Here is a 25,199-nt window from a genome sequence, read left to right on the forward strand (position 1 = left end):
ATTTATTTATATTTTTTTTCTACACCAATATTTTAATGTAAAAAGTTGAGGTATGGTGTACAAAAATGTACTACGGAAAATGTATATTTCATTGTGAATCAGAATGTACAGTACAGTAGCTATCTATAGTAATAATATGCTTTATTTAAACACGAAAACTTGGCTCAACTAGCAGTTGTTTTTCTGCAAGGCCGTGTATAAATACAAAAAGTTCACAAACAAAAACCTTAACTACAATACATTAGTGAGGTACTGTAGTTTCCCAATCTACTGTACTATAACTTTACTCTATTAGTTCCCACAGACATCCTGTATCTGTAAGTGCCCCCACCTCCCCCTAAACAAATAATTTTCTGTAATAACTAAATATTAGTAATATAATTACTGATGCAGATATTGCAGAGGGTTAATGTAACCCTCAACAAAGAGCATGCCTCGGACTGCATGTATGCTGTAGTGGCTATTCCACCTGTACTGCCCTCCTCTGAATCCCCACTTCTTGAGCCTTACATACCTTCCACTATTGTTACTGTGAATGTGTCACATAGTATATTAAAGACACCTTCCCTACGTTTTTTAGATCTAATTTAAGATCACAAACTATATTTAATTATAAAATAATTCTATATGGTTCTACTGCGATAACTTTTTTCGTGGTTAAAAATGTGAAAAATAAGTCGATTCTAATAATTATAGCGGCCCGCTATAAATCCCAAAATGCATTGCGCGCGGATTGATACTTTTGTTTTTCTTCTGTAATTCACCCACTTTTCGATCGATAGTGAGGCCAAAACAAATGGAAGACTTCAAACTTTTCAACGAAAATACTGGGTTTTCCCCAATTTGTATCAACGGAGTCTGGCAAAAATAGAAAGACAATTAATGAAGCAACTATACAACGTCATGCTAGGTATATAGCTAGCGTACAATGTTCGTACAATACTGATGTTTACCAGCTAGGCTTACAAAACTAAGCCTAGCTAGGCTAGGCCTAAAGACCGTCCACAAGAGGTCATTCGCTAGGTAGTGCATTGTTTCTCACTTTTTATCATAATTTACCATAAAACGTACATTTAAGGAAAGACCTGGTTTAATGTTTTTAAAGTAATATATGTATTATTTTTACAAAACGTCACAAATTGTAGGGAAGGTGTCTTTAACCTCTGATGAATGGATGAAATCTTTACAAATTGTGATATCATAGTGAGCCCTTTTAAGGTTCACTGTCCTCTTGATTATCTAGGAAATGAAATGATTCAATTATGAATTACTGAACTACATAATTACATCATGAAGGAAATATAGCCTACAGGTATACAGTATAATATCTATATGTTTCCTCCATGATTAAATGTACATAATTGTATGCTACATGGCCATTTAAAATGATACATATAACCAGATATAGCATCCAATAGGACCAATAAAATATTCTTTATGGGTTATATCGACTTTCATTTTTTTGGTGTTGGTTTAGTGACAATTGGTTTACTATCATCAACACACAATGTATTGCCCATTCCCTGTCTTGGACTACTAACGTCTGGTGGTATTTTCTTTTTAGTGCCAATTGGCTTTGTATGGCCCATTCCCTGTCTTGGACTACTAACGTCTGGTGGTATTTTCTTTTTAGTGCCAATTGGCTTATCACTATTAGACAATGTATGGCCCATTCCCTGTCTTGGACTACTAACGTCTGGTGATATTTTCTTTTTAGTGCAAATTGGCTGATCACTACCAGACAATGTATGGCCCATTCCCTGTCTTGGACTACTAACGTCTGGTGATGTTTTCTTTTTAGTGTCAATTGGCTTATCACTATTAGACAATGTATGGCCCATTCCCTGTCTTGGACTACCAGTGCTGGGTAACATTTTCTTGTTAGTGCTAGTTTGCTTACTATTACTACCAGACAATGTATGGTCCATTCCCTGTCTTGGACTACCAGTGCTGGGTAACATTTTCTTGTTAGTGCTAGTTTGCTTACTATTACTACCAGACAATGTATTGTCCATTCCCTGTCTTGGACTACCAGTGCTGGGTAACATTTTCTTTTTAGTGCTAGTTTGCTTACTATCACTACCAGACATTGTATTCTGATTACTAGGACCCATGGTCTTTTTCTTTTCAATACTACTTTTCTCGGATTGAATATTTGACGTCTTGACTTTAACCTTTCCAGATTTGGAAGTTATTTTTTTTGGCAAGCTAGTTTTCTTTGTACTCTTTCCAGTAATGCTTTTACTTGAAGCACCATGTTTATGTTCACTATTAGAAGGTGGCTGTTTTACTTTGCTTGATGATGGTTTTAATTTAACTTTACCTGTTAGTTCTCCACTTGATGGTGTTTTCTTTGTTTCACCAGCTTTGCCAGTTGTCTGTCTGTCAATCTTATCGTGCTCAGTTTTAATCAACTTATCCAAATCGCCCTGAAGTTAAATTAATATAAAATTGGACAAAAATTACAGTACAAAAAGTCATGTTTTGTACACGGAATACTAAGAATGATTAATACTGCTACAGAACTGAATCTAACCATACTGAATGTAATATGATGTGATGTAGCTAATCTATAAACTCTGTCTACACTATCAAACTAATTTGACAAAAAAAAGTGTGATGTGCCCAAATATGATAGTAATATGACATCATCGTGTCCATACTGTATATGGGTATATCACATTTTTTGTTACATAAAGTTTTATACAAAACGTTATAGACCATGCAAATAGAGAATACCTTCCAACCAAGAAGTGCTGCCAGTTTATAGCATCCATCATCACATGTACTAACTTCAGCAACATCCCTATAATAATGATAAAAAGATAATTTCTTATATGCGAACATTACTTTACTGTTGAAGAACCTCTGTTGTCAACGTTTGTGTTTCTGTGCAAGTTGGTTCAAACAAGAATAACTACAAACAAATTCTCATGCATAGACAAGTAATACTGCGAGGATAAATACTGGTTTGCTTTTGTTTCAATACGTTGTGTATCTATAATTGTTTGTTTTTTAATATTTTATTTCATCTTCATCGTTATGAGTTCCAACAATCATCATGGTAGTTATCACAGAACTAGTTATTTGTTATTTAGATTCTTGTTTGTTCAGAATCTGAATAGTGTCATCCCAGGATCAAATTGTTGCTCTTTTAAAAAGAGTAAAATCCTATTTGTTTACCTGTAGTTGTTTTCTGATTCAAAGTCCATCCCTCCACTTAAGCCAAGCATTTTCATAAATGGATCCGCCTGAAAAACAAAATATTATAATTTATACTATACTAGAAGATATACCCAGAGCCATATATTGAAAGCGTTACGACATTCCGTTCACAGATTTAGGGAAAAAATTGTGTATTACCGCTCCACATTTTTCAAGATTGATCAGTAGTCGTGGTGTAGTGTCATTAACCCTGCAGAAACAAAAATGAAATAGATATTTGAAATCATTAAAACTAATTTGAAAAAAATAAAATTATTTTGGAGTTAAAATGCATCCAATGTTAATATTTGGTACAGTATGAATAGTAGAGTGTTACCCTGGTGTACTAGTTCACATATAACCACTGACAAAAAGATAAGAGAGCATCTAAATTGGCAGCACTGACATGGCATGACCCTAGGGATGAAGCATGTTGAAAAATGTATCATCTAAGTCCACAGAGCTATGAGCAATGATCATTATTATTCTCGATTGAGGGCGTCAGGCCGTTATTGACTGAAGTTGACATATGCATTGCCTTTGCGTGAGAGAGAGAGACCAGTAACATATGTGCATCATATATGTATCTTTTTTTAAAAACTAATATTAAATAATAGGCAGTCCTGTAACCCAAAATGGACCCCTTTTCAGGTGCTCTCCTCTTGGGCCCGGCGATTTTTTTTTTCGTACATAAGTTGGGGACCCCCTCATGAAACGTCACAAAATAAACATGAATAATTCATCAGTTAAATTTTCCTGTTCCGTGTGCACCCAAGCGTATAGCAACAAGAAGTGATTACACAAGTGCGGTACGATTCTAGGCCTATCTCCGCTGTGGTTGCCGCGTGGGATTTCATAAAAGAATAGCGACGTTTTGTGTGGATTGTCGAAATAATCAGCCTTTAGTTTATGGTGTTTTTAATATAATTTATTACTAAAGAATTACGTGTTAAAACTATAGTTTCTATTAATACTATTAGGCCTAATTATTAGTCTCTAAACCCATTTCTATTCTAGTAGTGTGGGTGTGTGCATGGAGTTTACTCCATGGTGGTGTGTGTGAGGTGTGTGTGTTAGTTATGACCTTATTCTTTACTCCATGGTCATAACCATGGAGTAAAGAATAATAATAATAATAATGGAGTTGTGCCTCCTCTTATTCTTTACTCCATAAGGAGACACAACTTGAATAGTTCAGTCAGTTCATCGTGTTTACCGCTTGCTTAAGGCTATGCTTGTAATGAGTATTTAAGGAGGTGCTAAACACTGCCGTTACGTAACCCAATTAGCAAAGAGTACAATGTTTACTGCCCGCGGTCAATTTTGGTGTTAGTACACATGCGTATTAGGACGTCACAATACTCTTGCTAGGCGATGTGCGTTCAAGCGTGTAGACCTACTGAACTTGTATTCCGACCTTGTTTATTAATTTTTATTAAAAAGCAGCGCTATATATATATTCTACTGGATATCTTTTATTAATAAATTAATAATACGAGTTTTATACGGCACCAATAAAGGAATTATATTTATATGGTTTACTGTGTACTAAATGTTGGTAATTTCTCCAGACAACTTATCATGAATCATGATGAATAAATGGGTTTAATAAGGACCAGTGGTGGTGCCAGCGGGGGGTTACGGGGGCTGTATCCCCTCGTCGTCTCCCCCCCCCCCCTCCCCTCTTCCCCGTCTGGGAAACGTGAGTACTTTTCGTCGGGGAATATAATATACAGTAAAAATCATTCGCGTTCACTTCGTATAACTTCAGCGCCTAGAAAAACCGCGACGTTCCATTTTTTTTAGTACTGTACGTTGCTTGTGGAGCGGAGAGCTATTGCACTTTGCATGCATTATTGCCAGCGATCTAATAAACAATGATTAGGTACGCACTTGTCTGGCGGTTCCCCTTTGTACGAATTGTTTAACATTGGACCTGCTCCATTGCGGTTTACGTGTGATATATCATGTTCCATCCAGGGACCAGAATGTGTACTGTACTAGTTACTTTCCAGGCGAAGTTTACAGCCGCATCAGTCGTGATCGACGTACGCAATACAGCAAAAGGGTACGAATAATGTTGGCGATCTATTGTTCGTATGTCCGATTTTTTAATTTTACGATTAACCGCTATGTACCGAACTGTACATAATCCTTTTATACAATGGCTTATAATTACAAAAGAGCATAGACTATATTTGTAATTGAATTTTTAACCAACACATATCATTTGTAGTTGTTGTTACGGGTTGATACTAAACGAATATTCTCGTAGTACCGTACCATTTTATACCATATTATATAATATTATAATAACGACCAACCGAAAACTAAAACTAATTGATTAATTTCTTCTTTAATAAAATATTACTACTATTTGTTTTCTAACGTTATTACAATTATTAATATATTAATATAGACCTACATAAAAAAAACCTATTATTATTATTCATATTGTTTATTGTTACTATAGGCGCGCCTATGCCTGAACCTATTAGGCCTACCGGTTACGGTATGCACTAAATATGTCCATCATTATGGGATTAAATATTATCCTTATTTAGGCTATTTATTAAATAATAATATATTACGAACTACTAGGCCTATGTGTAGCCACAAATCGTTAAACGATATATAATTTAAGTCCTACAAGTTCACTGAACTCTAAGTATGTGATCGTAAAAATCATATATTTTATGATATTAATATCATAAATAATTTAATTATACAATATCAGACTAAAATAGAAGAATGTTAGTTTTGCTAAACAGTCATAATATAGACTGAAACATAAATTAAATGTCATATACAGTAATAAAAATAAGAAATTGTGTCGTTGGAATTCTACTATACGTATATTTTTGAATATTCATGAGAATTATATAATTTTTTTCATGCGCGCATTTGCGCGCACTAAAATGTGATTTTAAAATAAGTTGGAGTCTTTAATATGCTACAAAATGCACTAGGGTTCGTAAATTAAAAAGTTGCTTAAACGGTAAAATTTCGATTTACCAAATGATACGTCTATGGCTTGATAAAAAATATGATTAATTTGTTAGCTGGTATAAAAACTGCGATATCTCCGTGAAAATTTACTCGATTTTTAAACGGTTTTTTCGAGAAAAAAGCTCAAAGAACAATGAACAACTGCACAAAGGTCATGCTTCACTATGATGTATTAGAAACTACTGCGCAGCCTCTGTTTACTTTTTTTGTCACCGATGTCATGCCTGGCTTCTTCCTTAATTAGGGTGTTACGTAATCAGAGCCGACTCTGCAGCGAGCTGCACGGGTAAACAGGATGTTCTTCAAAGGATCGTTATGGGAAGTTTATTACCCTATGCTTAAGCACTACCGCACAGCGTGATACTAATTGGATTAACTGGATAGCTAGGCCGAGTTGTGCCTCCTCTTATTCTTTACTCCATCTTTACTCCATGGTTATGACACAGTAAGTCAGCAAAATTAAACAATAAACATTACACAAAAATACATTTTTTATTCTCGTGGCTCTAATCTTCCCATCTCATGTGTTCATATACGCGCATTTTTAAAGTTCCTTTGAGTACATTACATGCATATTGTTTGATAATAAAATAGCAGAATTAAAAAATTACAGTAGGCCTACACAAATTATACACATTTTTTATTCTTGTGGGTCTAAGCTTTCTTTGGGCTATGTCCAATTACTACTTAGTTTAATGTCTTGCCTAGCTGTCGATTAGCCTCGACACATTTTGCATAGTGGTGTGTGTGAAGAAGAGTGCGCGAAGGCAATCGCGTGAATTGACCTAGAATCCTAGGCCTACTGTAGAAAGAATCGTATCGCAGTTTAGTTGTGCGTGTAATCACTTCTTGTTGCTATACGCTTGGGTGCACACGGAACAACAAATTTAACTGATGAATTATTCATGTTTATTTTGTGACGTTTCATGAGGGGTCCCCAACTTATGTACGAAAAAAAAAATCGCGGCCAGGATTGGAATGGTGGTATACGAATGGACATGACTATGAGTAGCTACATTTTTAATTTAAAGATATTGGTCATATCCTGATAAAATATCAATTTAAAAAAATAAATATTTACCTATCAACAAGACTTGCAAACGGTTGTACTTTTAAAGACGTTCCCATGACAATCAGTAAATCTGCACTAGGAAAATCCTACAAACATAAGAATTTGGGTAAAATGTATCAAATTATTTTTTACCAAAATAATCAAAATTATAACAATTAGTTTTGCAATAGAACACTGAGCTTGCCTTGCCAAGATATGAATTTGTAACAGTCCTTTGATCTTATGTCTGGCTGCGACAAATACAGTACTGTACTATGTACATATTCCCTGCTGCAGTGTCTGTTAAGGGGCGTGGAACTGACCGTATCGCAGCCACAGATAAAACCCTTGCCAAGATAGGAATTTGTAACAGTCCTTTGATCTTATGTCTGGCTGCGACAAATACAGTACTGTACTATGTACATATTCCCCGCTGCAGTGTCTGTTAAGGGGCGTGGAACTGACTGTATCACAGCCACAGATAAAACCCTTGCCAAGATAGGAATTTGTAACAGTCCTTTGATCTTATGTCTGGCTGCGACAAATACAGTACTGTACTATGTACATATTCCCCGCTGCAGTGTCTGTTAAGGGGCGTGGAACTGACCGTATCACAGCCACAGATAAAACCCTTGCCAAGATAGGAATTTGTAACAGTCCTTTGATCTTATGTCTGGCTGCGACAAATACAGTACTGTACTATGTACATATTCCCCGCTGCAGTGTCTGTTAAGGGGCGTGGAACTGACCGTATCACAGTCACAGATAAAACCCTTTGATCTCCGGAGCTCAGCATCCTGGGAGCCCTGGATGTAGTAAATAAACTTCACTGGCTAAATCATTAACAAGTTAATATTTATACCAATAATCTTGAAGGTAAATTATGTGTGTATGATACTCTCTAAAGCTCCTGTCTACACTATAAAACTTTATGTGACAAAAATGTGATGTGGCCAAATATGGTAGTGATATGCCCAAATAAACGTTTTTTTGTCACATAAAGTTTGGTAGTGTAGACAGAGCTTTACAATTACTGAACCTAATAACCATTTTGCAATTTGTTTGATTTACCTTTTCCATGGATGAGAAAAACCGTTTTGGTAAACCTTCACCAAAAAAGACAATATCTGGTTTTACTAATCCTTCACAATCAGGACACCTTGGAATCATGTCTTTAAAAATTTCATCTGAAACAATACAAATTTGAAATTGATTGAAAATCTGATTAATTGGAATGTTTCCTGTGGTCTTTTAGTTATTCTGCCAAACATTTATATAAGTTATTGCCCGCTGTCGTAGAAGAATGTCCCAATATTAATTTTAATTACTTTAAATAAATAAAAATTAGTATATTTATTATTATTTATTTATAGTTTTATACTGGGTGACCCTTTTCAGTCAATGACTGGTCTCCCAGAGGGCCCAGTTATGATCAGTGGCTGTGAGTGACAGTGCCTGCGTGTACTAGTACAAAATAGATAAATGTTATGATGATGTTAATTACTTTTCATCCATTCTTGTGTGTACTCTTTTTTACAATCTCCAAGGCAGTGCCCTGTATGAAATGTTCCGTGGGCTTCCACAATAAGGTCACCAGGAACTCCTGCTATCCGTTCTAATGTGTCGATATTCTAGAATAAAAAATGTGATCATTAAATTCTGTCTTAAATTCTGCTCTGTCTATACTATCAAACTGTATGCGACAAAAAAATGTGATGTGCCCATATATGGACATGATGATGTCATATTACTACCATATTTGGCCATCACTACCATATTTGGGCACAAGATTACACGTACAGTACAGATTTTAGGTTCTGCATATTTGATTTCAAAAGGTTTCTACATACCTGTGAGTAGAGCCTAAGAAGCTTGCCCTTCTTGACTAACAATTTAAGGATTATAAGTACAGATTTTAAATTCTGCGTATTTGATTTCAAAAGGTTTCTGGGTCATTCTTCAGTAAGTGTCTAATTTCAGGTTTATAAAAAATCGATTTTAAAATTTGCATTTTTTAAATTTTAAAAGTTTATTCAGATAATTGAACATGTATTACATGGCAAGCGTATATTTGGCGCAATCTTTATTATATATTTCGTATTTTATTCGTAAATAAATACATGGTTCTATGTTACTGTCATTTCCGTCACATTTATGGAATATACAAAGATAGAAAAAATAACGGTTTAGGAATTATAAAATTATTTCCATTATTAATTCTTTGATACTATATATTATTTTTGTCTCTTAATCAAAAAATGATTGTTTTAACATTTATTAGTATGATGTTATACGTTCAAAACCATTTACTATTCCAAAAAATAATAATTTTCAGAAAATAGTATGACTGTCACTGATGTTTTACAAAATTCTGTTGAACTAATATTACTATCCATTGACATAGTAGAAGAATATTGTTTATATTTCAATATACCACATACTTGTGTTCATTACTTAAATATTTTAGGATTTAAAAGGATAAAATATCCATGTGACGGACATGAAACCGTGACGGATATGATGAACCTAAAAAATCATGTGACGGAGATGACTTTAAGATATGATTTGATTATGTTTATTGACAAGAGTCACATAGATATACAATGTAATAACATAATAAAGATATACAAAACAAAATGTACAACAAAAAAAGGCCCTGGCAATAACAACAAGTCATATCCGTCACGGGCCGTCATCTCCGTCACAACGAAACATTGGGAAATGTGACGGAGCTGACCGTGACGGAGATGATGTATTTAGCATAGGACAGCCTAGGATCACATCGTAGGCATGTCTGACAGCGGAGACGGATTGCATACTTCTAGATACCGTGAATAACTTGTACTTCCAGTTGAAAAAAAACAGAAATTATAATTATTTAATGAGTTCTATACTGTTCGGATATGACATTCAATAAAGGTACGCAACTGTAATTTTTCAAAAACCTCGTTTTATTAGCTTTTTTCCTCTTTTATTGAAAATGATGTGCGGCTAGTTTTATTTCAATATCTTCGCATGTTTACAACGCACAGTCAATTTTTTTCCCCACCGTTCATTAAACTGTAGACGGCACATTTAAATTATGTGACGGAAATGACACAAAACTGCGGGACAAGCTTTTTCCAAACAAAAACTTTAAAGTTTGAGATTTAATGTATGTAGAGATGTATTTCGAAGAATATCTTCGCATGAAATCATGATTAACTAACTTTTTACAATATTTTCGATAACAAAAGTCCTGTTATCAAATATATACGGCGATCATAAAATTGAAGATGTACGATCGGGACATAGGATTTTAGGGGGTTGCCTGAAACATTTTTATAAAAATTAACAATATCAATATTATTATCTTTGTTTTATGTAATTAATTATATTTACAATAATGTTGATTATGATTTAAGTCAAGAATTTTTATTTTTTAATGATGAATTTTCAGTCTCTATCCCACCAAAGTATCGGGACACGATTTTAGACACTTACTGAAGAATGACCCTTCTACAGTACATACCTGTGAGTAGAGCCTAAGAAGTTTGCCCTTCTGGGCTAACAACCTGATAAAGTAGTGACATGGTGTTGGTTTGAAGGTGCCTGGGTATAGCTGCTTAGCAAGTTTAAAGAATGGCTCAGGGTGTTCCTATGAAGTAACAATGAATATTTAATTACTGTCAAATGACAACAGATACATAGCAATGATCTTTACCTAGCCTGCACAGAATTTTAATAAATACTGTATACACATAATTTACTATACCATAAAATAACCAATTTCAAAGATGCTTTCCGGACTTGGTAAATTGTATTGCTGAAGGTTATCATAGAGACCACTTCCAGGTGACCGGAAATCTGGAATTCCTGCCGCTGTGAAAACAATGAAAGAAATAACATTTGCATATAACTTTATTGTTTCAGTATTTGAATTTGAAGCAATAATATTTACTTTTCGTAATCCTAATCTTTGCCTGAATAAATAATAATAACAGTAGCAAATAAAAAGCTCTCTATTGAGTATTCAGTACACATTTTCAGCCCTTAATACACCCCACCACTTTTCTAATATTATAAACCTGGATTTTTTACACAATAAATCCTGCCATTTATCTTTTACACTTTTGTCCTTTCATTTACTTTGTATTTTTTATTTATAGCCGTTCAAAAGCCTTAGCTTAAGTGACATTTTGTCCTATAAAGGCAGCCTTCCATTTTATACTATTTCATTTTAATCTAAACGTTTTATTTTGTATAATATGGAAAATAAATGATATGAATGAATAAATGTTAAAGCCTGGATTTGACACTACATATACAGTATATAGACTGTAGACATTTTCAAGCAAAATACTTACATGTTGAGATACCAGCACCAACCATTACTACTACATTTTTACCTGAAACAAAAGGAATGTATCATTAATGAAACAATATTATTGGCATATTTAATAAATAATATTCTTTAACGATAAAAACAAAATTTATAATTAAAAAAACATTTTTACTGTAAGTAAGTCTTAAATAGTGAATAGTTAGTTTCACAATGCTTGCATGTCTTACATTTTTCACTCTTTAAGTATTTTGCAACTGATTCAATTGTCAGTTCCTCTAGAAGCTTCTCAGGTTTTGGTTTGGGTTCTGGCTCAGCATGTTTAAAAGTGAATTTGGACAACAAGCTTGATAGAAAATCCACTGAAAATAAAAGAAATGGCAAAAATGAACAATAATTACACAACACTTTTTGGAAAGTACGGTAATTACACAAACAAACATCATTACAGTAGAATCCCTATATTAAGAGGACACCTTCAGGACCCTCAAAGTGTCCCCTTAATACTACTTTTTTGTGTTAAATCTCTAATCGGTTTCTTCCATCTTTATTCATCAATTTAGTGTAACACATACACTGTTTTCATAACACTGTAAAAATATAGGTGTTAAAAGAATTTATGGCAAAATATATACAGTATTAAAATGATTTACAATAATTCTATAAAATATATATACAGTATATATTCAGGTTGAAATTTTCAGACCGTTTGGATAGAGTGCTCAATACCGAGGTAGAGCATAAATAAATAAAATAACAGCAGAAAACTTGGTTACTTCATTGTTTTAATCACTACAAATTTGTTTCGTACGACCAGCATGTAGCTGGCCGCACTCTTCAGGTGAAATATAAAACATAAGTGACACAGTTGTCTCATAGTGCTTAATAAAAGTGAGTCATTAGGAAGTCGTATACAATAGCCTATTGTTTTAGATAAACTGTTTGGATCTGCAATTTAGTAAGAATTTTTTCCTATGTCTACAAGTAAAGACTAACTCATTCTTACGGTTCAGTGAGCATAGCTCTGGTTGACATATAATAGCATACTTTTCATATATAAATAAATTACATCATACAGTATATAAATATCTAATAGTGTTAAAACAAAATCATGTTTAAATCTATTCATAAGGTAACACATAAAATTATTTTCATAGTAATGTATACAAATATTGATGTTATTGCATTTATGGTAAAAACACATATTATTTAACGATCATTAAATGCGTACTATTGCACGCTATGTGACCCCACAAGCATCCAATCAAATGACAGGAATTTATTTAGGTGTTAAAAGGTAAAATAATATATAATATTTATTACAACTTGATTACTACTTGATTACTACTTTGTTCTACTGTGGTCCCGTCCCAATTTGCACAGTGGCTGTGTGTGACAGTGGCTGTGTGTGACAGTGGCTGTGTTTGTGTGGACTAGTACACCGGGGTACCCCCTACTCGTCTCGAAAGATGTACTAGGTTCTTTAAAGTGCGCATGAGGTATGTGTACACTGGACCTACGGTTTATAGTCCTTATCCGAGAAGACTTGTTCTACCACCAGAACCATGGAGCGAGTGAGCCTCGAACCCTTGCCGATGTTATGGCTACTTAATTACGGTTCCACTGTCTTAACCGCTCGGCCACTCACTCACTATCTATCACTCACTATCACTATCTTTACATACCTTGTGGTGGAGAATCATCAGAACTTCCACCGGCAGCTCCATCGCCTGCTGTTGTTGGTGGATCATGTTTATCTGATGAAAACACAACAATTCAACTATTAAAATAGAGTCAGATCAGTATTTTAGGCCAAGACTCTATATAGAGGGTAGAGTTAGTTAGGCAGGCAATATAGCGCGCAAGGCCTATCTAGCTAGAGCTATGATAGATAGCATTAGTAGTAGGGAGGGATGTATGTAGAAGTAGTAGTCTACCTAGGCCTAAGGCTATGCCTAACTAGTAGTAGTAGTACAAGATTTCCCTCTTTTTTAGATAGTAGTACTAGACTAGTAGTAGATAGGTACAGTAGCATAGCTAGATTAATTCTTCCTTTTATACACAATTAATTAATTATTAATAATACTAAAAAAATAATAACATATTATTATATTATTTAAGTAGCCAAACCTTCGTCATTTGATGCCATCCTGCTGTTCCGTAATGCAATGATATTATGATGAAATTAAAACGAAAGGGTATTCCCCCAATTCATTGTTAACGCATGAATGATTTTGCAAAAACAGACCAACCAGCAATGAATATTCATGATTTCTGCCTTCACCGCGCCTGATGATCAGATAGTAGGCCTATAGTAGGAGAAACAATCATGGCCATGTGCCTATGAACTGTCTTCTAGGCTGTAATGCATGACTGAGGGTGTTTTTGTTTTTGTTTTTAAATAATGATTTTAATGAATAATGTAGGCCTACACAACACGGATACACGGACGACAAGTTTTTAATCAAAAGTGTGCCAGACTTTTCAATAATCAGTATAATTTATAAAGATGTAGACAGTATGTATGTAAAGTATCTTTGAGATTCATACATCTATATATTCTTATAGAAGCTACAGTATTCTTAATCTAGAACCTTATCTAATAATTTAGTAAGGCATATTTTCAATTTCAGTTTTGACCCCAATATTCACACCCTCCTCTTCTTTAATCAGTACATCAAGTGAAAGATTTACATTTTGTTTTCGATATAAGATAACGAACCAATAAAATAATAGACACCTAGGAAGATGGACCAATCAGAAACTAGTTTGATATTTTTAGCTATGTATATAGAACTTTGTTCTAACTATCTAAACATAAACTTTATTGAACTCAGACACTAATAAAGTGTACTAACCAGTTGATAAAGGCTCATTAAAGTCATAATATTTGTTTCGTGATTATTTTACGTCCAGAAATAATTTGGCCATGTGTCGAACTATCTATGTTTTTTTCCTAATTTTCATCGTTTTTAACAATGTGATTCAATGTAGAGACACGTCGCACCAAGATGAAAAGAATTATACAGGAGATAGTAAGTTTTTTTTAATGTTCTTTTGTATCATAAAACTGTAATGTAGTGTATGTAGGCCTAGTGGATATTGTTGGTATGGCCAGTGGGGTTGGGGGGGGGGGGAAGACTGAAATTATGCAAAATTCACGAGCCGTTGTTAATCGTGTTAATCCAATTAAATTTCTATAACGAGGCATTTAATAAAAAGGCAAATTGCCTTAAAATGTAAATGTGACATGTTTCGAGAAACTATTCTCATCATCAGAACAGTAAACAATGCCTAGAGTGCTATATACCAATAGGACATATTGTATGTAAATAAGTAAGTATTTATTATTTATAAAAAGGCTATTTGCCTTTTTATTAAATGCCTCGTTATAGTCATCCTAACTTGCATGTTTGGTGGTATTATTCATGAATTAAATTTCTATTCTTCTACATTGTTTTGTGAATAAACTAAAGGTACCCCTTGGTTATACGCGCTGCACCGCCAATTGTAATTTTACTCTTCTCTGGTATATGGCCTTTTCTACTATATTTATCCTTTCTCCACCAAAAAGTGCTTCTTTACAAATTGTGGTCTTTCAAGTACTGGCCACAAAAGGAATTTGATCCTTAATTCTCCTAATTGTGTCTTATTTTTCTGTTTTTCAACTCTCTCAACCAGTCACATGGATATATATAGTACCCTTAAGAACACTATTTCCTATAATTTATTCAACAATTATTCTTTTTATTCTTCTTTTTTACAGTATGTTTTCAATTGATTTGTTATCAATAGTTAAACTGCTTTTGTTATAGGTTCTTTTGAAAGTAAAAGTATAGATGCAACCAATGAAGACAGTGATTATTGGAAAGATGGTAAGTGTTCCCAATGTTTATTTTTACTTTCTCCATAGTTTTACCTCTTCATTCACTAGACTCTAGAGACACTTGCTTGGGTGCATTCATGATTTCCAATTTGAAAGCATTTCTTCAATTGTTTAATGATATACTTTAATAAATATTCTTGTGATTTTTTCAAATTCAAAGACTGGATATCCTTGGGTATAATCTCACTCCGGTACACCCAAAAGCCAAAACAAAATACAATGTAACATTTTTTATGAATAATTTAACATAAAAAAATTGCATATCCATCTACTTATTTAAAACACATTATCCCTTTCCCAAATGAGATTTTATTTTATGATTTTTATTTTATATTAAGGTATTACATATACAGTAGCATTTGTTTTCTTTTTGAAAAGGTACATTAGAGAAGGTGTTGTACACATATGACACTGAAGATGCTCCAAAATGTCACACACCAAGAGCAAAGGTAACATATACATTGAATAATTGTTTTCTTGGTAGTAGCTGAGTTTAAGACCGATCGCAAACTCACCAATATAATTGACAAGCCTAAATAACCAAATTTAGTTCAAAATGTGACCAATCCATGTACAACTATAATCAAACAAGGTTCTGCACAGTTCCTATAGGAAGATGATGTTAAACTTCCCACATTCAATTCTGGTAATTTTCCCTTTGTGTCTTTGTGTATGGTTGTGTGAAATAGATACAAGTTGGCGACAACCATACAAACCTTATACAGTATACCCATCACCCCCCCCCCCCCCACCACTCTCTCTCACTCACTTTCCCCTGTTAGTTTAACAAGGTTTGTTATTTTCAAACAAAAGGCAGTTATTTCCCACAAATAAACTTTCAAACATCGGGTGATGGTCAATATTCAAGTAAAAGTTTTTTTCAGGGGTCATATAATGCGTCTAACAATAAGCACACGCTTTATACTGGGTTGCTGCACTCTCTTTTGATAGCATACTGTCATGAATCCTATATTAATCGGCTTATTGCATGTACGTTGTCATTTTAAATGAAGTGATTAGGTCATAAATAGAACATTCTAGATTATGTCCAATCGTGCTAGATATAGAAGTAATTTTGTTGATACATAATCACTTAGTATAAATGACAACACTTCTCTTTATCAATAGAACAAACTTTTGTTAATTTGACATCAAAGTTTTTCTGTGCGTTATCAATAATTGTACCCAGTTTGATAAGCATGTGACTGTTATAAATACATTTTATCTGAAATGTTGACACTGATAAAGTTCAATTGGTTCCCAAATCTATAACATTGTTGTATTTAGGGTGTGTTTCAAATTAATATCTTTGACAGAAAAGTTATTTATTTTCATAGCATTGTGTTCAAACTTTTGATTGTCTAAAGTCTAAAAAAAACTTAGCAGTGGAAGTGTTATAGACCTAACGTAGATCAGCCCATTACCTCCTCCAATGTAAAAAATTTCAGGAGGTAAAATGAAAAAGAAAAAATATTAAGCCACAAAACTGTTTTTTTGTTGTTAGGGAAATGTGTTGCCTTCTGGAGAGTTTAACTGTCCAGTAGTGCATTCGAGGGAAGTTCCAACATCAGGTTAGTTACAATTTAAATGTTTCTCATTTGGGTGTAAAATAATTTCTACATTGGCCTCAATTTCCAGTTGCACCATCCACCCAGTGCATTATCTTGTGTACGAGGGTAGTGGGAGTTATTAAATCATAACTTACTCCCTATAAATAAAGTACAATCAATTTATCCATTAAGATTGTTTGTAATAGTTTAATATATGGTAGGCCTACATTAAATGTTTTTATTTATATTTACATCACTCTCGTATGAGTAATCTTACTGGTTTTAAACCATGCTTTTCAGTTCATAGATTAAGACCTGGTGACATCAAAGTTATTGGGGCTATTGGTGACTCAATCACGGTAAGTCCAGCCAAAATTACAGTATGAATGATGAATGATATTGAAATGTTCAATCTTTTATCATCAAATACAGTAGCTGTTAACGATATTGTTTTTTAAACTCTTCTTGCATTCATAACATTTTTGATTGATATCAGAGGATCCACAAGTTTGATATATACCGTATATCTTCAGGTATAATCCCACTTCGGGTCTAATCCCACCTCCTACTGTATGCCTTATTTTACAAACCAGTATATCCTTGGGTATAGTCCCAGTATTGACTTTCGGTCTGGATGTATAGGCCTCTCCCTAGCCATTTCATATTTTTATAAGTAATGTTTAGTAATAATTTTTTTTCCTGAATCAAGGTTTCCCTGGGTATAGTCCCACCCCTTACAGTCAGCCCAATTTCGTGTTCTAGGGAGGTGGGATTACCAGAGAATATTCAGTAATATAAAACAAACTCTGAAAAAAAGTGAGGAAAGCTAATATGATTGATATGTATTTGCAATTCTTCAGTTTCCGTGTAACGGTGAATCAATCATCAAAATAGACAAAGTAAATACCTACTAAACCTACAAGCTATAAAAAGTAATAAAAACAGACAAATAACAGCAACAATCGACATATTGTAAATGGATAACATATGGAAAAGCTTACATCATTTTTATTTTGGGTTAAATTCAAGGAAACATATGAAGATGATTTAAACCAAAGCAAACATTTGTAATAATTTAATTTTAGCACATTACATGTACAGGAACAATGATGACTCTGTATGTTCATGGTAATGATTATTACTCTGTGGTTTGTTTAATGTTTTCAGGCTGCCAATGGAGCATTGAGTGAAACTCTTCCTGGTGTGTTGTTGCAGTATAGAGGAGTTTCCTGGTCGTAAGTGAAAGCATTTTTATCATGATGCAAAAGATAATGTCACTAGAAAATTCCCATGCTATTTTTGTTCAAATTGTTAATCATGAAAACAAAAAGTTCTAAGGAATCAGAAATTAATACCATGGGTGAAAATCCATAAGGACAAAATCAACCCTTAGAAGGAGATGGAAACCAGATTCAAAATATCGGGAAAATCTTTGGATATCTGCTTTAGTAATCCCATATATTTGTATAAACTTTGATAAAGCAGATTAGTAGCCTAATTACAATACATTAACAAAATACTAATGCATAATATAGCGATAAAGCAGTAGTTTAAATTAATTCAATTTAATTTGGACACTTCACCTTTAAAACAGTGGCACTCACAAAAAATAAAAAGCCATTTGTGGTGTGGTAAAAAAAAACCATAACATTACATCAACAAACATTAAAAGTATGGACAGAGTATAAAAAAAAAGAAAGAAAAAGATACCATACAAAGCAACAATACAGGAGAGAATACAAAAATAAAATGTTTTTTAGTTCTTTATGGTGTAAATTTAACTTGTCTGACTTTCCATTCCTTGTTGTATTACTAAGTATAGAATCTTGTTTTTATTACCTGAATTTTTCCCTTCTTTATATTGTGTCTTCTCACTTTCAATACGATCTCATTTAAGGAAGTATAATCAATCATGTTGTAGAAATTCCTTCACATTCATAACTGTATATAGCGTGACAGACAATGAGTCTATTTACATCTAGAAAATTTCAAGTCATCATCAGATAAAGAGCATAACAAAACCGGTTTCATCGCTGTTGGTTGTGAACTGAATAAAATTAAAATTAAATAAATACCTTAGTGTTGTCAATTGATATCCTCTTATTGGATCAATATGGGCTTATTTTACCAGAAGCTCAGATATAAGCATTAAAGCCAATTTACAGACTAGAGGTAATGGTAATAAACATATAGAACCTATGTTATTCCTTATAACCATTTACATATTGGATTGGGCGGTTTCCGCTCAGGATAAATACATATTATATGTGGGATAAGCTACGTCTGTGTAAATTGGCCTTTAATGAATGGTAGTACAAACAAAGTAAAATAAAAAATATAAATAAATGAATGAATGGCTTGATAAAGTTTTCTAGAGTAACAAAAAGCAACATTCCAAACTTTATGTATTTGAGGAATGCATGTTTGTAGTTTCATGATTATACATTCTCTTTTTTATTTCTTATTGTGTCATTCTGTAGTATGGGTGGTGATGGCAATCTGGAAGAATATCAAACACTCACAAGTAAGTGGTTGTATAACCAGATTTTTAAAATGTTTAAAATATTCTGTTGTTTACATTTTTACCTTGTATTATGTTGTATGTTACAGGGATTGTGGACACAAATGTGTTATGCCGCTCTGTTAATGTCGCAACCCCTGGACCGCTCGTTGTCGAATAAAGAAATGAAAAAAAAATGAAATAGATATTTTAAAATTACAACGTGATTCTCTTTGTGGTATATTTTAGACAATGAATTTACTATAGGCCTATTGCTCTGTTTTGTATACAACTTCCTAAATATGAAGAAAACTTTATATGACCATATATACAGTAGTCTCAGGGAAAGGCTTGGGTACGACCGTCATACGTGTTTGGTAAAAGATAGGAGGTAGGATTATATAACAATGTATTTACCAAATTCAATGTCTGAGCCTGAATTAGGGGGTGGGCTTCTACTTGGTCTCAGTCATATACAGTAGGATTTTAGCTTTTGTGGTTTTGGTGTAACAAATTGAGTGAAGTTGTTTATAATAATATATACGCCAAAGTTTACAAACTGCTATATATAATAATTTAATAATATTTTATTTCTTGTAGATATTTTAAGGAAATACAACCCTGACATTCATGGGTATTCTGTAGGGATTGCAAGAACAGACGCACTTGGATCAAACCTTAATTCCGCGGTCCCAGGAGCCAAGGCAGTGTAAGTTACTACACTGTCCGCTTTCACCTAACAAAACCTCAGAATATACATACACCAGGGCACACATCATACACTAAATGCAGATGTTGACGCCTCTGTGTGTAAATTCTTTCATACAGAAAACATCAAAATTGCTGTAATAATGTCTTTTGTAGTGGCACCTTTAGTACTTACATAATACCACAATATTTCAAGAATTCAAAGGAACATGGTTTATTCATGGAGTAAAGAATATTATTCTTTACTCCATGGTTTATTTCATATGGTTCTCCCAATATTACGTTAAAACAGCTCTGTCTTAAACTAGGTACAAGGGTACAGTACTACAGAAAGCAGAATTCCTTGTAATTCCCAATAGCATCCAGGTTTACCTTCATTTACAGGCATGGATTAATTCATGAATGTATGACTTGCGCACAGTTCATTTGGTTTAGAGTGTAAATACTCTAGTCAATCAATTAAACTATATTCATTAAATGAGTTTGAATGTCAGTTAGGACATTTTTTCAGTGTACTTTTTTAGCACTTGGTGTTTACACAACTTCATTTTTAAATTGTTACTTTTTATAGAGGCATGGAAAATCAGGCACTGAACTTGGTTGAAAAGATGAAAATTGATCCAAACGTTGACTTTGAGAACGATTGGAAACTGGTAACACTTTTCATCGGCGGTAACGATTTATGTCAATCCTGTAAAAAACCAGAAGAGCGAACTGCAGAACTTTATGTTGCAAACATAGAAAAGGCTTTAAAGATATTCCATGACGAGGTATAGAAAACAGTTATACTACTGAAAGGCCCTGTGTAAAGCTCTGTCTACACTATCAAACTATTTTGACAAAAAAAGTGTGATGTGCCCAAATATGGTAGGAATATGCCTAAATATGGTATCTTCCAATCTTCATGTCAATATATGGGCACATCACATTTTTGTCACATAACGTTTTATAGTGTAGACAGATCTTAAGAATGGTTCAATCTTTAAAAACAGAAATAGTTTCTAAAGCTCTGTCTACACTATATCAAACAAACAAAAATGTGATTTTCCCAAGTATGGTAGTGATATGCCCAGATATGGTAGTGATATGCCCAGATATGGTAGTGATATGCCCAAATATGGTAGTGATATGACATCATCATGTCCATAATCGGCACATCACATCTTGTTGTCACATACAGTTTGATAGTGTAGACAGAGGTTATATATTTTCGCTTACATTGTTGATAAATTATTGGAAATTTTATTTTTTTTTATAGTTGCCTAGAACGTTTGTAAATGTTGTTGGTATTTTGAATGTTGAAATTATCAGGGAACTTAGGACACCAATTTGCACTGCACTTCATGTGTAAGTTTAATATTACAATACATACAGGTTTCAAGTCATTTTATCATTGCCTAGACAATTTTATTGCTGTGGTTATTGATACCAATTTGCACTGCACTTCAGTGTAAGTTTTAATATTACAATACATACAGGTTTCAAGTCATTTTATCATTGCCTAGACAATTTTATTGCTGTAGTTATTGATACCAATTTGCACTGCAATGTGTAAGTTTAATATTACAATACATATTTTCAATTTAATTTTAAAATTTCTTGGTCAATGATCACCCTAATCATGGAGTAAAGATCTTTACTCCATGCCCTAATGTATTATTATATAACAACATCTTTTCAATTTGTGTGTCTACAGTACTTTGGAATGTCCCTGTCCACTGGGATCACAGCTTCGTCTCGAGAAGGTTGTTCACCTTACCAAGCAATACCAGGTAATATTTAGGTTTTTTAGCCTTACATTTACATAAAAACACAAATGAATGTTTTATTAGTAACTGGTATTGTTGCCTACCAATCTCAAGGTTATGGGTTCAAGTCTTGCATTTCTCCGGACACACTAACCTATGTACCGATATAGGGGAATTAGTTTGTGTGGAGAGTTTTTGTTAAAGAATTTCTAGAGTGAATAATTGCTGTTGGTACTGTTGGCTATAAACTTGAAATATGTAGAATTTTGTTATATTATATTGTGATACTGTTAACTTTGTATTTACTAGGCATTCCTTCAGTCAGCTGTAGATAGTGGCAAATATGATGATAAGGAAGATTTTACTGTTGCATATCAGCCTATGTTTCATGACACTGATATTCCTAGGCTTGAGGTAAGACATGATATTCTACATTTATGATAGAAAAATTTAAAGTGATGATTTTATGCTGAAAAAAAATCTTCAATTTTGTTTTATAATAAAAGATTTATCAAATTGTACTGCTTTTTATATAGACATGTGTTTTTTCTGTTGTCTAATTTTTTTATTTCTGAACATTTGAAAGATAAACAATTTCCTTCCTTTTTTTTTCAGGATGGCTCTCCAGATTTTTCATATTTTGCACCAGATTGCTTTCACTTCAGCGGTATAGGACACGCTGCTGCTGCTATTGCTCTCTGGAACAATATGGTACATGGTCTCAGAATTTCACCAACCACACATATGTCTACACTATCAAACTTTATGTTAAAATTGTGATGTGCCCATATATGGACATGATAATGTCATATCACTATCACTGGGCACATTACACTTTTTGTCCAACTGGTTTGATAATGTAGACAGAGCTTCAGGCTCAAATGCCTAAATGAAAAGGACATGATTTTGTCTCACTTATCTTCCTATATTGTGCAGAACCTTGTTTGAGTACAGTCCCACATGATATTGCATATCAAGTTCTTTTTGTTGGGACAAAGTTCTGACAGTAGGATTTGAGTTTAACTCTACCCTTCAAAAACATAATTTTTTTAAATTGTAGGGAGCTTCCGAGGTAAACTCTCATGGTCCCTTTGACATGTAAGGGCATAGGCAGTTTGAGAGAGTTGAGAGGTCATAGACATCAGTGACTGTATACACCAATCATACTTTGATAGGAGAATTTGTTAAGAAGCTGAAGTGTGAATACAGCCACTGAATTTGTATTGCTGAAACTTGTACATACTATATTTAATAACTCTTTTCTTTATTCAGTTTCAACGAGTAGGATCCAAGGATACCGTTTGGAAATATCAGTCCATCAACTGTCCAAGTGAAGATTTCCCGTACCTGTACACAAATGTGAACAGTGCACCAGAATTCCAAGTCAATGAGAAGAACAATCTTCAACAAAAGCAACAAAAGAAAGATAACTACAAAACACAGTTGCAGAGAGAAGACATTGATGTCATGGGATGGAATGCTGAAGATGACTCTACTAAGGAGTCGCTTTCGAAAGGTTCCATTGTTTCTATAGCCTTAGGAGTCATCCTTCTTGTAGGATTGTGTGTGATCGTAGTAGTTGTAATTAAAAGAAAGAAGCTTATTGGAAGAAAGGGATATGTAAAAGTTTAAGATATTAAATGTGCAGCAAATACAGGTCACCTAAATAAAGATTTATTAACACCATGTAATCGTATTCACCATCCATGCATTAGGCTAATGGAAACATATTTCAAATTTTAAAAGTCTTGTGTTGTATTTAAATCAATAACATTTTAAGCTCTGTCTACACTATCAAACCAGTTTGACAAAAAAAAGTGTGATATACCCAAATATGGTAGTGATATAACATCATCATGTCCATATATGGGCACATCACACTTTTTTGTCACATAAAGTTTGATAGTGTAGACAGAGATAAGAGAAGTTTCTTTTTAATGAATTCTGATCAGAATTTAAAGGAAATTAGTGGTCTTGTTTGGTGAATATGGCCACTATTTTCCTAGATATAAAAACAAATAGTGAATTGGAGAGCACCTGTATTTCCATGCTAAGCAAAAGAAGAAGAAGAAGAAGAAAAATGCAAAATACAATGCAGGTAGATAAGATAGTTATATTATTATTATTAAGATAATTGTCTCATTTTGTTTTATCTAATTATGTATATTTTAAATCATCTAACTTTACTATCTACTTTAAACAAATCCTTGGAAAAATCATACAACTATGATTGGTTTCCTTAGTATATTATTTAGAAATACAATTATTGTTGATAATGAGTACAAATTTGTATATAATGAAATATATTAATGATATAAGTGTATATTACAAGTTACAAAATGTGTTTTTACTCATCACTGTTTAGTGCTTATTATTATGTTATTATATGTTGATATAGAGTTTGTGGTACACGACGTATATTAGTTATGAAAAGAACTGTTGAGTTTCTCAAAGTTTCGATCAATATATCAGGAGTGAGTTATGTTATAATTGTGTTTTGGCATAGGGCTGTCACCTGAGTGCGTTATGTTAATCTGTGTGGCTAAAATAAAGTATTATAACAAAATATCCTTTTTTTAATCTTGTATATGTTTAAATGAGTTTTTTGTATTATATGTATTAAAATTAAATGTTAAAATATTGATATTTTGATATTATACTTATTTTCACACAACTCCATCAAAGTCTGAAGAGCCTAAACCTTTGTTTTTAACCCAGTTTGTTTCCTTAACCCAGTTTGTTTTTTTTAACCCAGTGATCCATATCTTTCAATATATTAGGTCATGCATGATATTGGAAAGTTGAGATCTTTGCAAAACCTTTTCTAACTGGTCAACAAAGGAATAGTGTTTTATGAAAAGCTTTCTTTCTGATGGTTTTATTTTGCTTTAGCTTTTTGCTTATATTATTGTATCTCCTTGAGATCCAGCCTCTGGTAGTACCCACTACATTGTTGTTTAATTCATTTGCCGCCTTTGGATTGAAATAAGGTACCTATATTTTCATCCTTTTGTACCTTACATTGTTTATGTACTTGATAGGTGTATTTATTCTACTTGACTAGTATGTATTGGTTCCTGATTACGGTTGTTAAGGAGTTGATTCAAAGTTTACTCAACGTTGATTGTTTTTCAGTTTCAGTCATATGACCTGTCAGAACTAATCTTTAATCTTTGACCTTTAATATCAGATATTTATGTGTGTATTTTGCAATATCTTGAT

The 25,199-nt window shown here is 33.2% G+C and overlaps 2 protein-coding genes across 3 annotated transcripts; one reads left to right on the forward strand and one right to left on the reverse strand.

Annotated features, from left to right (window-relative positions):
- Positions 1–124: 124 nt before the first annotated feature.
- Positions 125–13,779, reverse strand: LOC140059934 (NAD-dependent protein deacetylase sirtuin-2-like). 2 transcript variants are annotated; one of them, XM_072105932.1, is made up of 14 exons: positions 13,716–13,779; positions 13,271–13,342; positions 11,816–11,947; positions 11,611–11,652; positions 11,019–11,125; positions 10,776–10,901; positions 8,769–8,895; positions 8,336–8,451; positions 7,295–7,371; positions 3,364–3,415; positions 3,184–3,251; positions 2,740–2,806; positions 2,324–2,429; positions 125–858 (listed from the first exon to the last, which is right to left on the reverse strand). In XM_072105932.1, exons 1-14 carry the CDS (start codon positions 13,732–13,734, stop codon positions 761–763), a joined length of 1,209 nt encoding a protein of 402 aa, XP_071962033.1. In that variant the 5' UTR covers positions 13,735–13,779; the 3' UTR covers positions 125–760. The 2 variants fall into 2 exon arrangements, with proteins under 2 accessions (XP_071962033.1, XP_071962034.1); XM_072105933.1 differs by having other exon boundaries at positions 125–1,239.
- A 465-nt stretch (positions 13,780–14,244) lies between these two features.
- On the forward strand, positions 14,245–24,813 carry LOC140059917 (phospholipase B1, membrane-associated-like). Its single transcript, XM_072105903.1, has 14 exons — positions 14,245–14,620; positions 15,401–15,460; positions 15,850–15,920; positions 16,976–17,042; positions 17,322–17,380; positions 18,189–18,256; positions 19,502–19,545; positions 20,122–20,230; positions 20,801–20,999; positions 21,488–21,576; positions 21,926–22,001; positions 22,287–22,391; positions 22,593–22,688; positions 23,250–24,813. The coding sequence occupies exons 1-14, from the start codon at positions 14,515–14,517 to the stop codon at positions 23,607–23,609; spliced, it is 1,509 nt and encodes a 502-aa protein (XP_071962004.1). The 5' UTR covers positions 14,245–14,514; the 3' UTR covers positions 23,610–24,813.
- The last annotated feature ends 386 nt before the right edge of the window (positions 24,814–25,199 follow it).

Source organism: Antedon mediterranea, chromosome 10, assembly GCF_964355755.1.
Source record: "Antedon mediterranea chromosome 10, ecAntMedi1.1, whole genome shotgun sequence".
NCBI lineage: Eukaryota > Metazoa > Echinodermata > Crinoidea > Comatulida > Antedonidae > Antedon > Antedon mediterranea.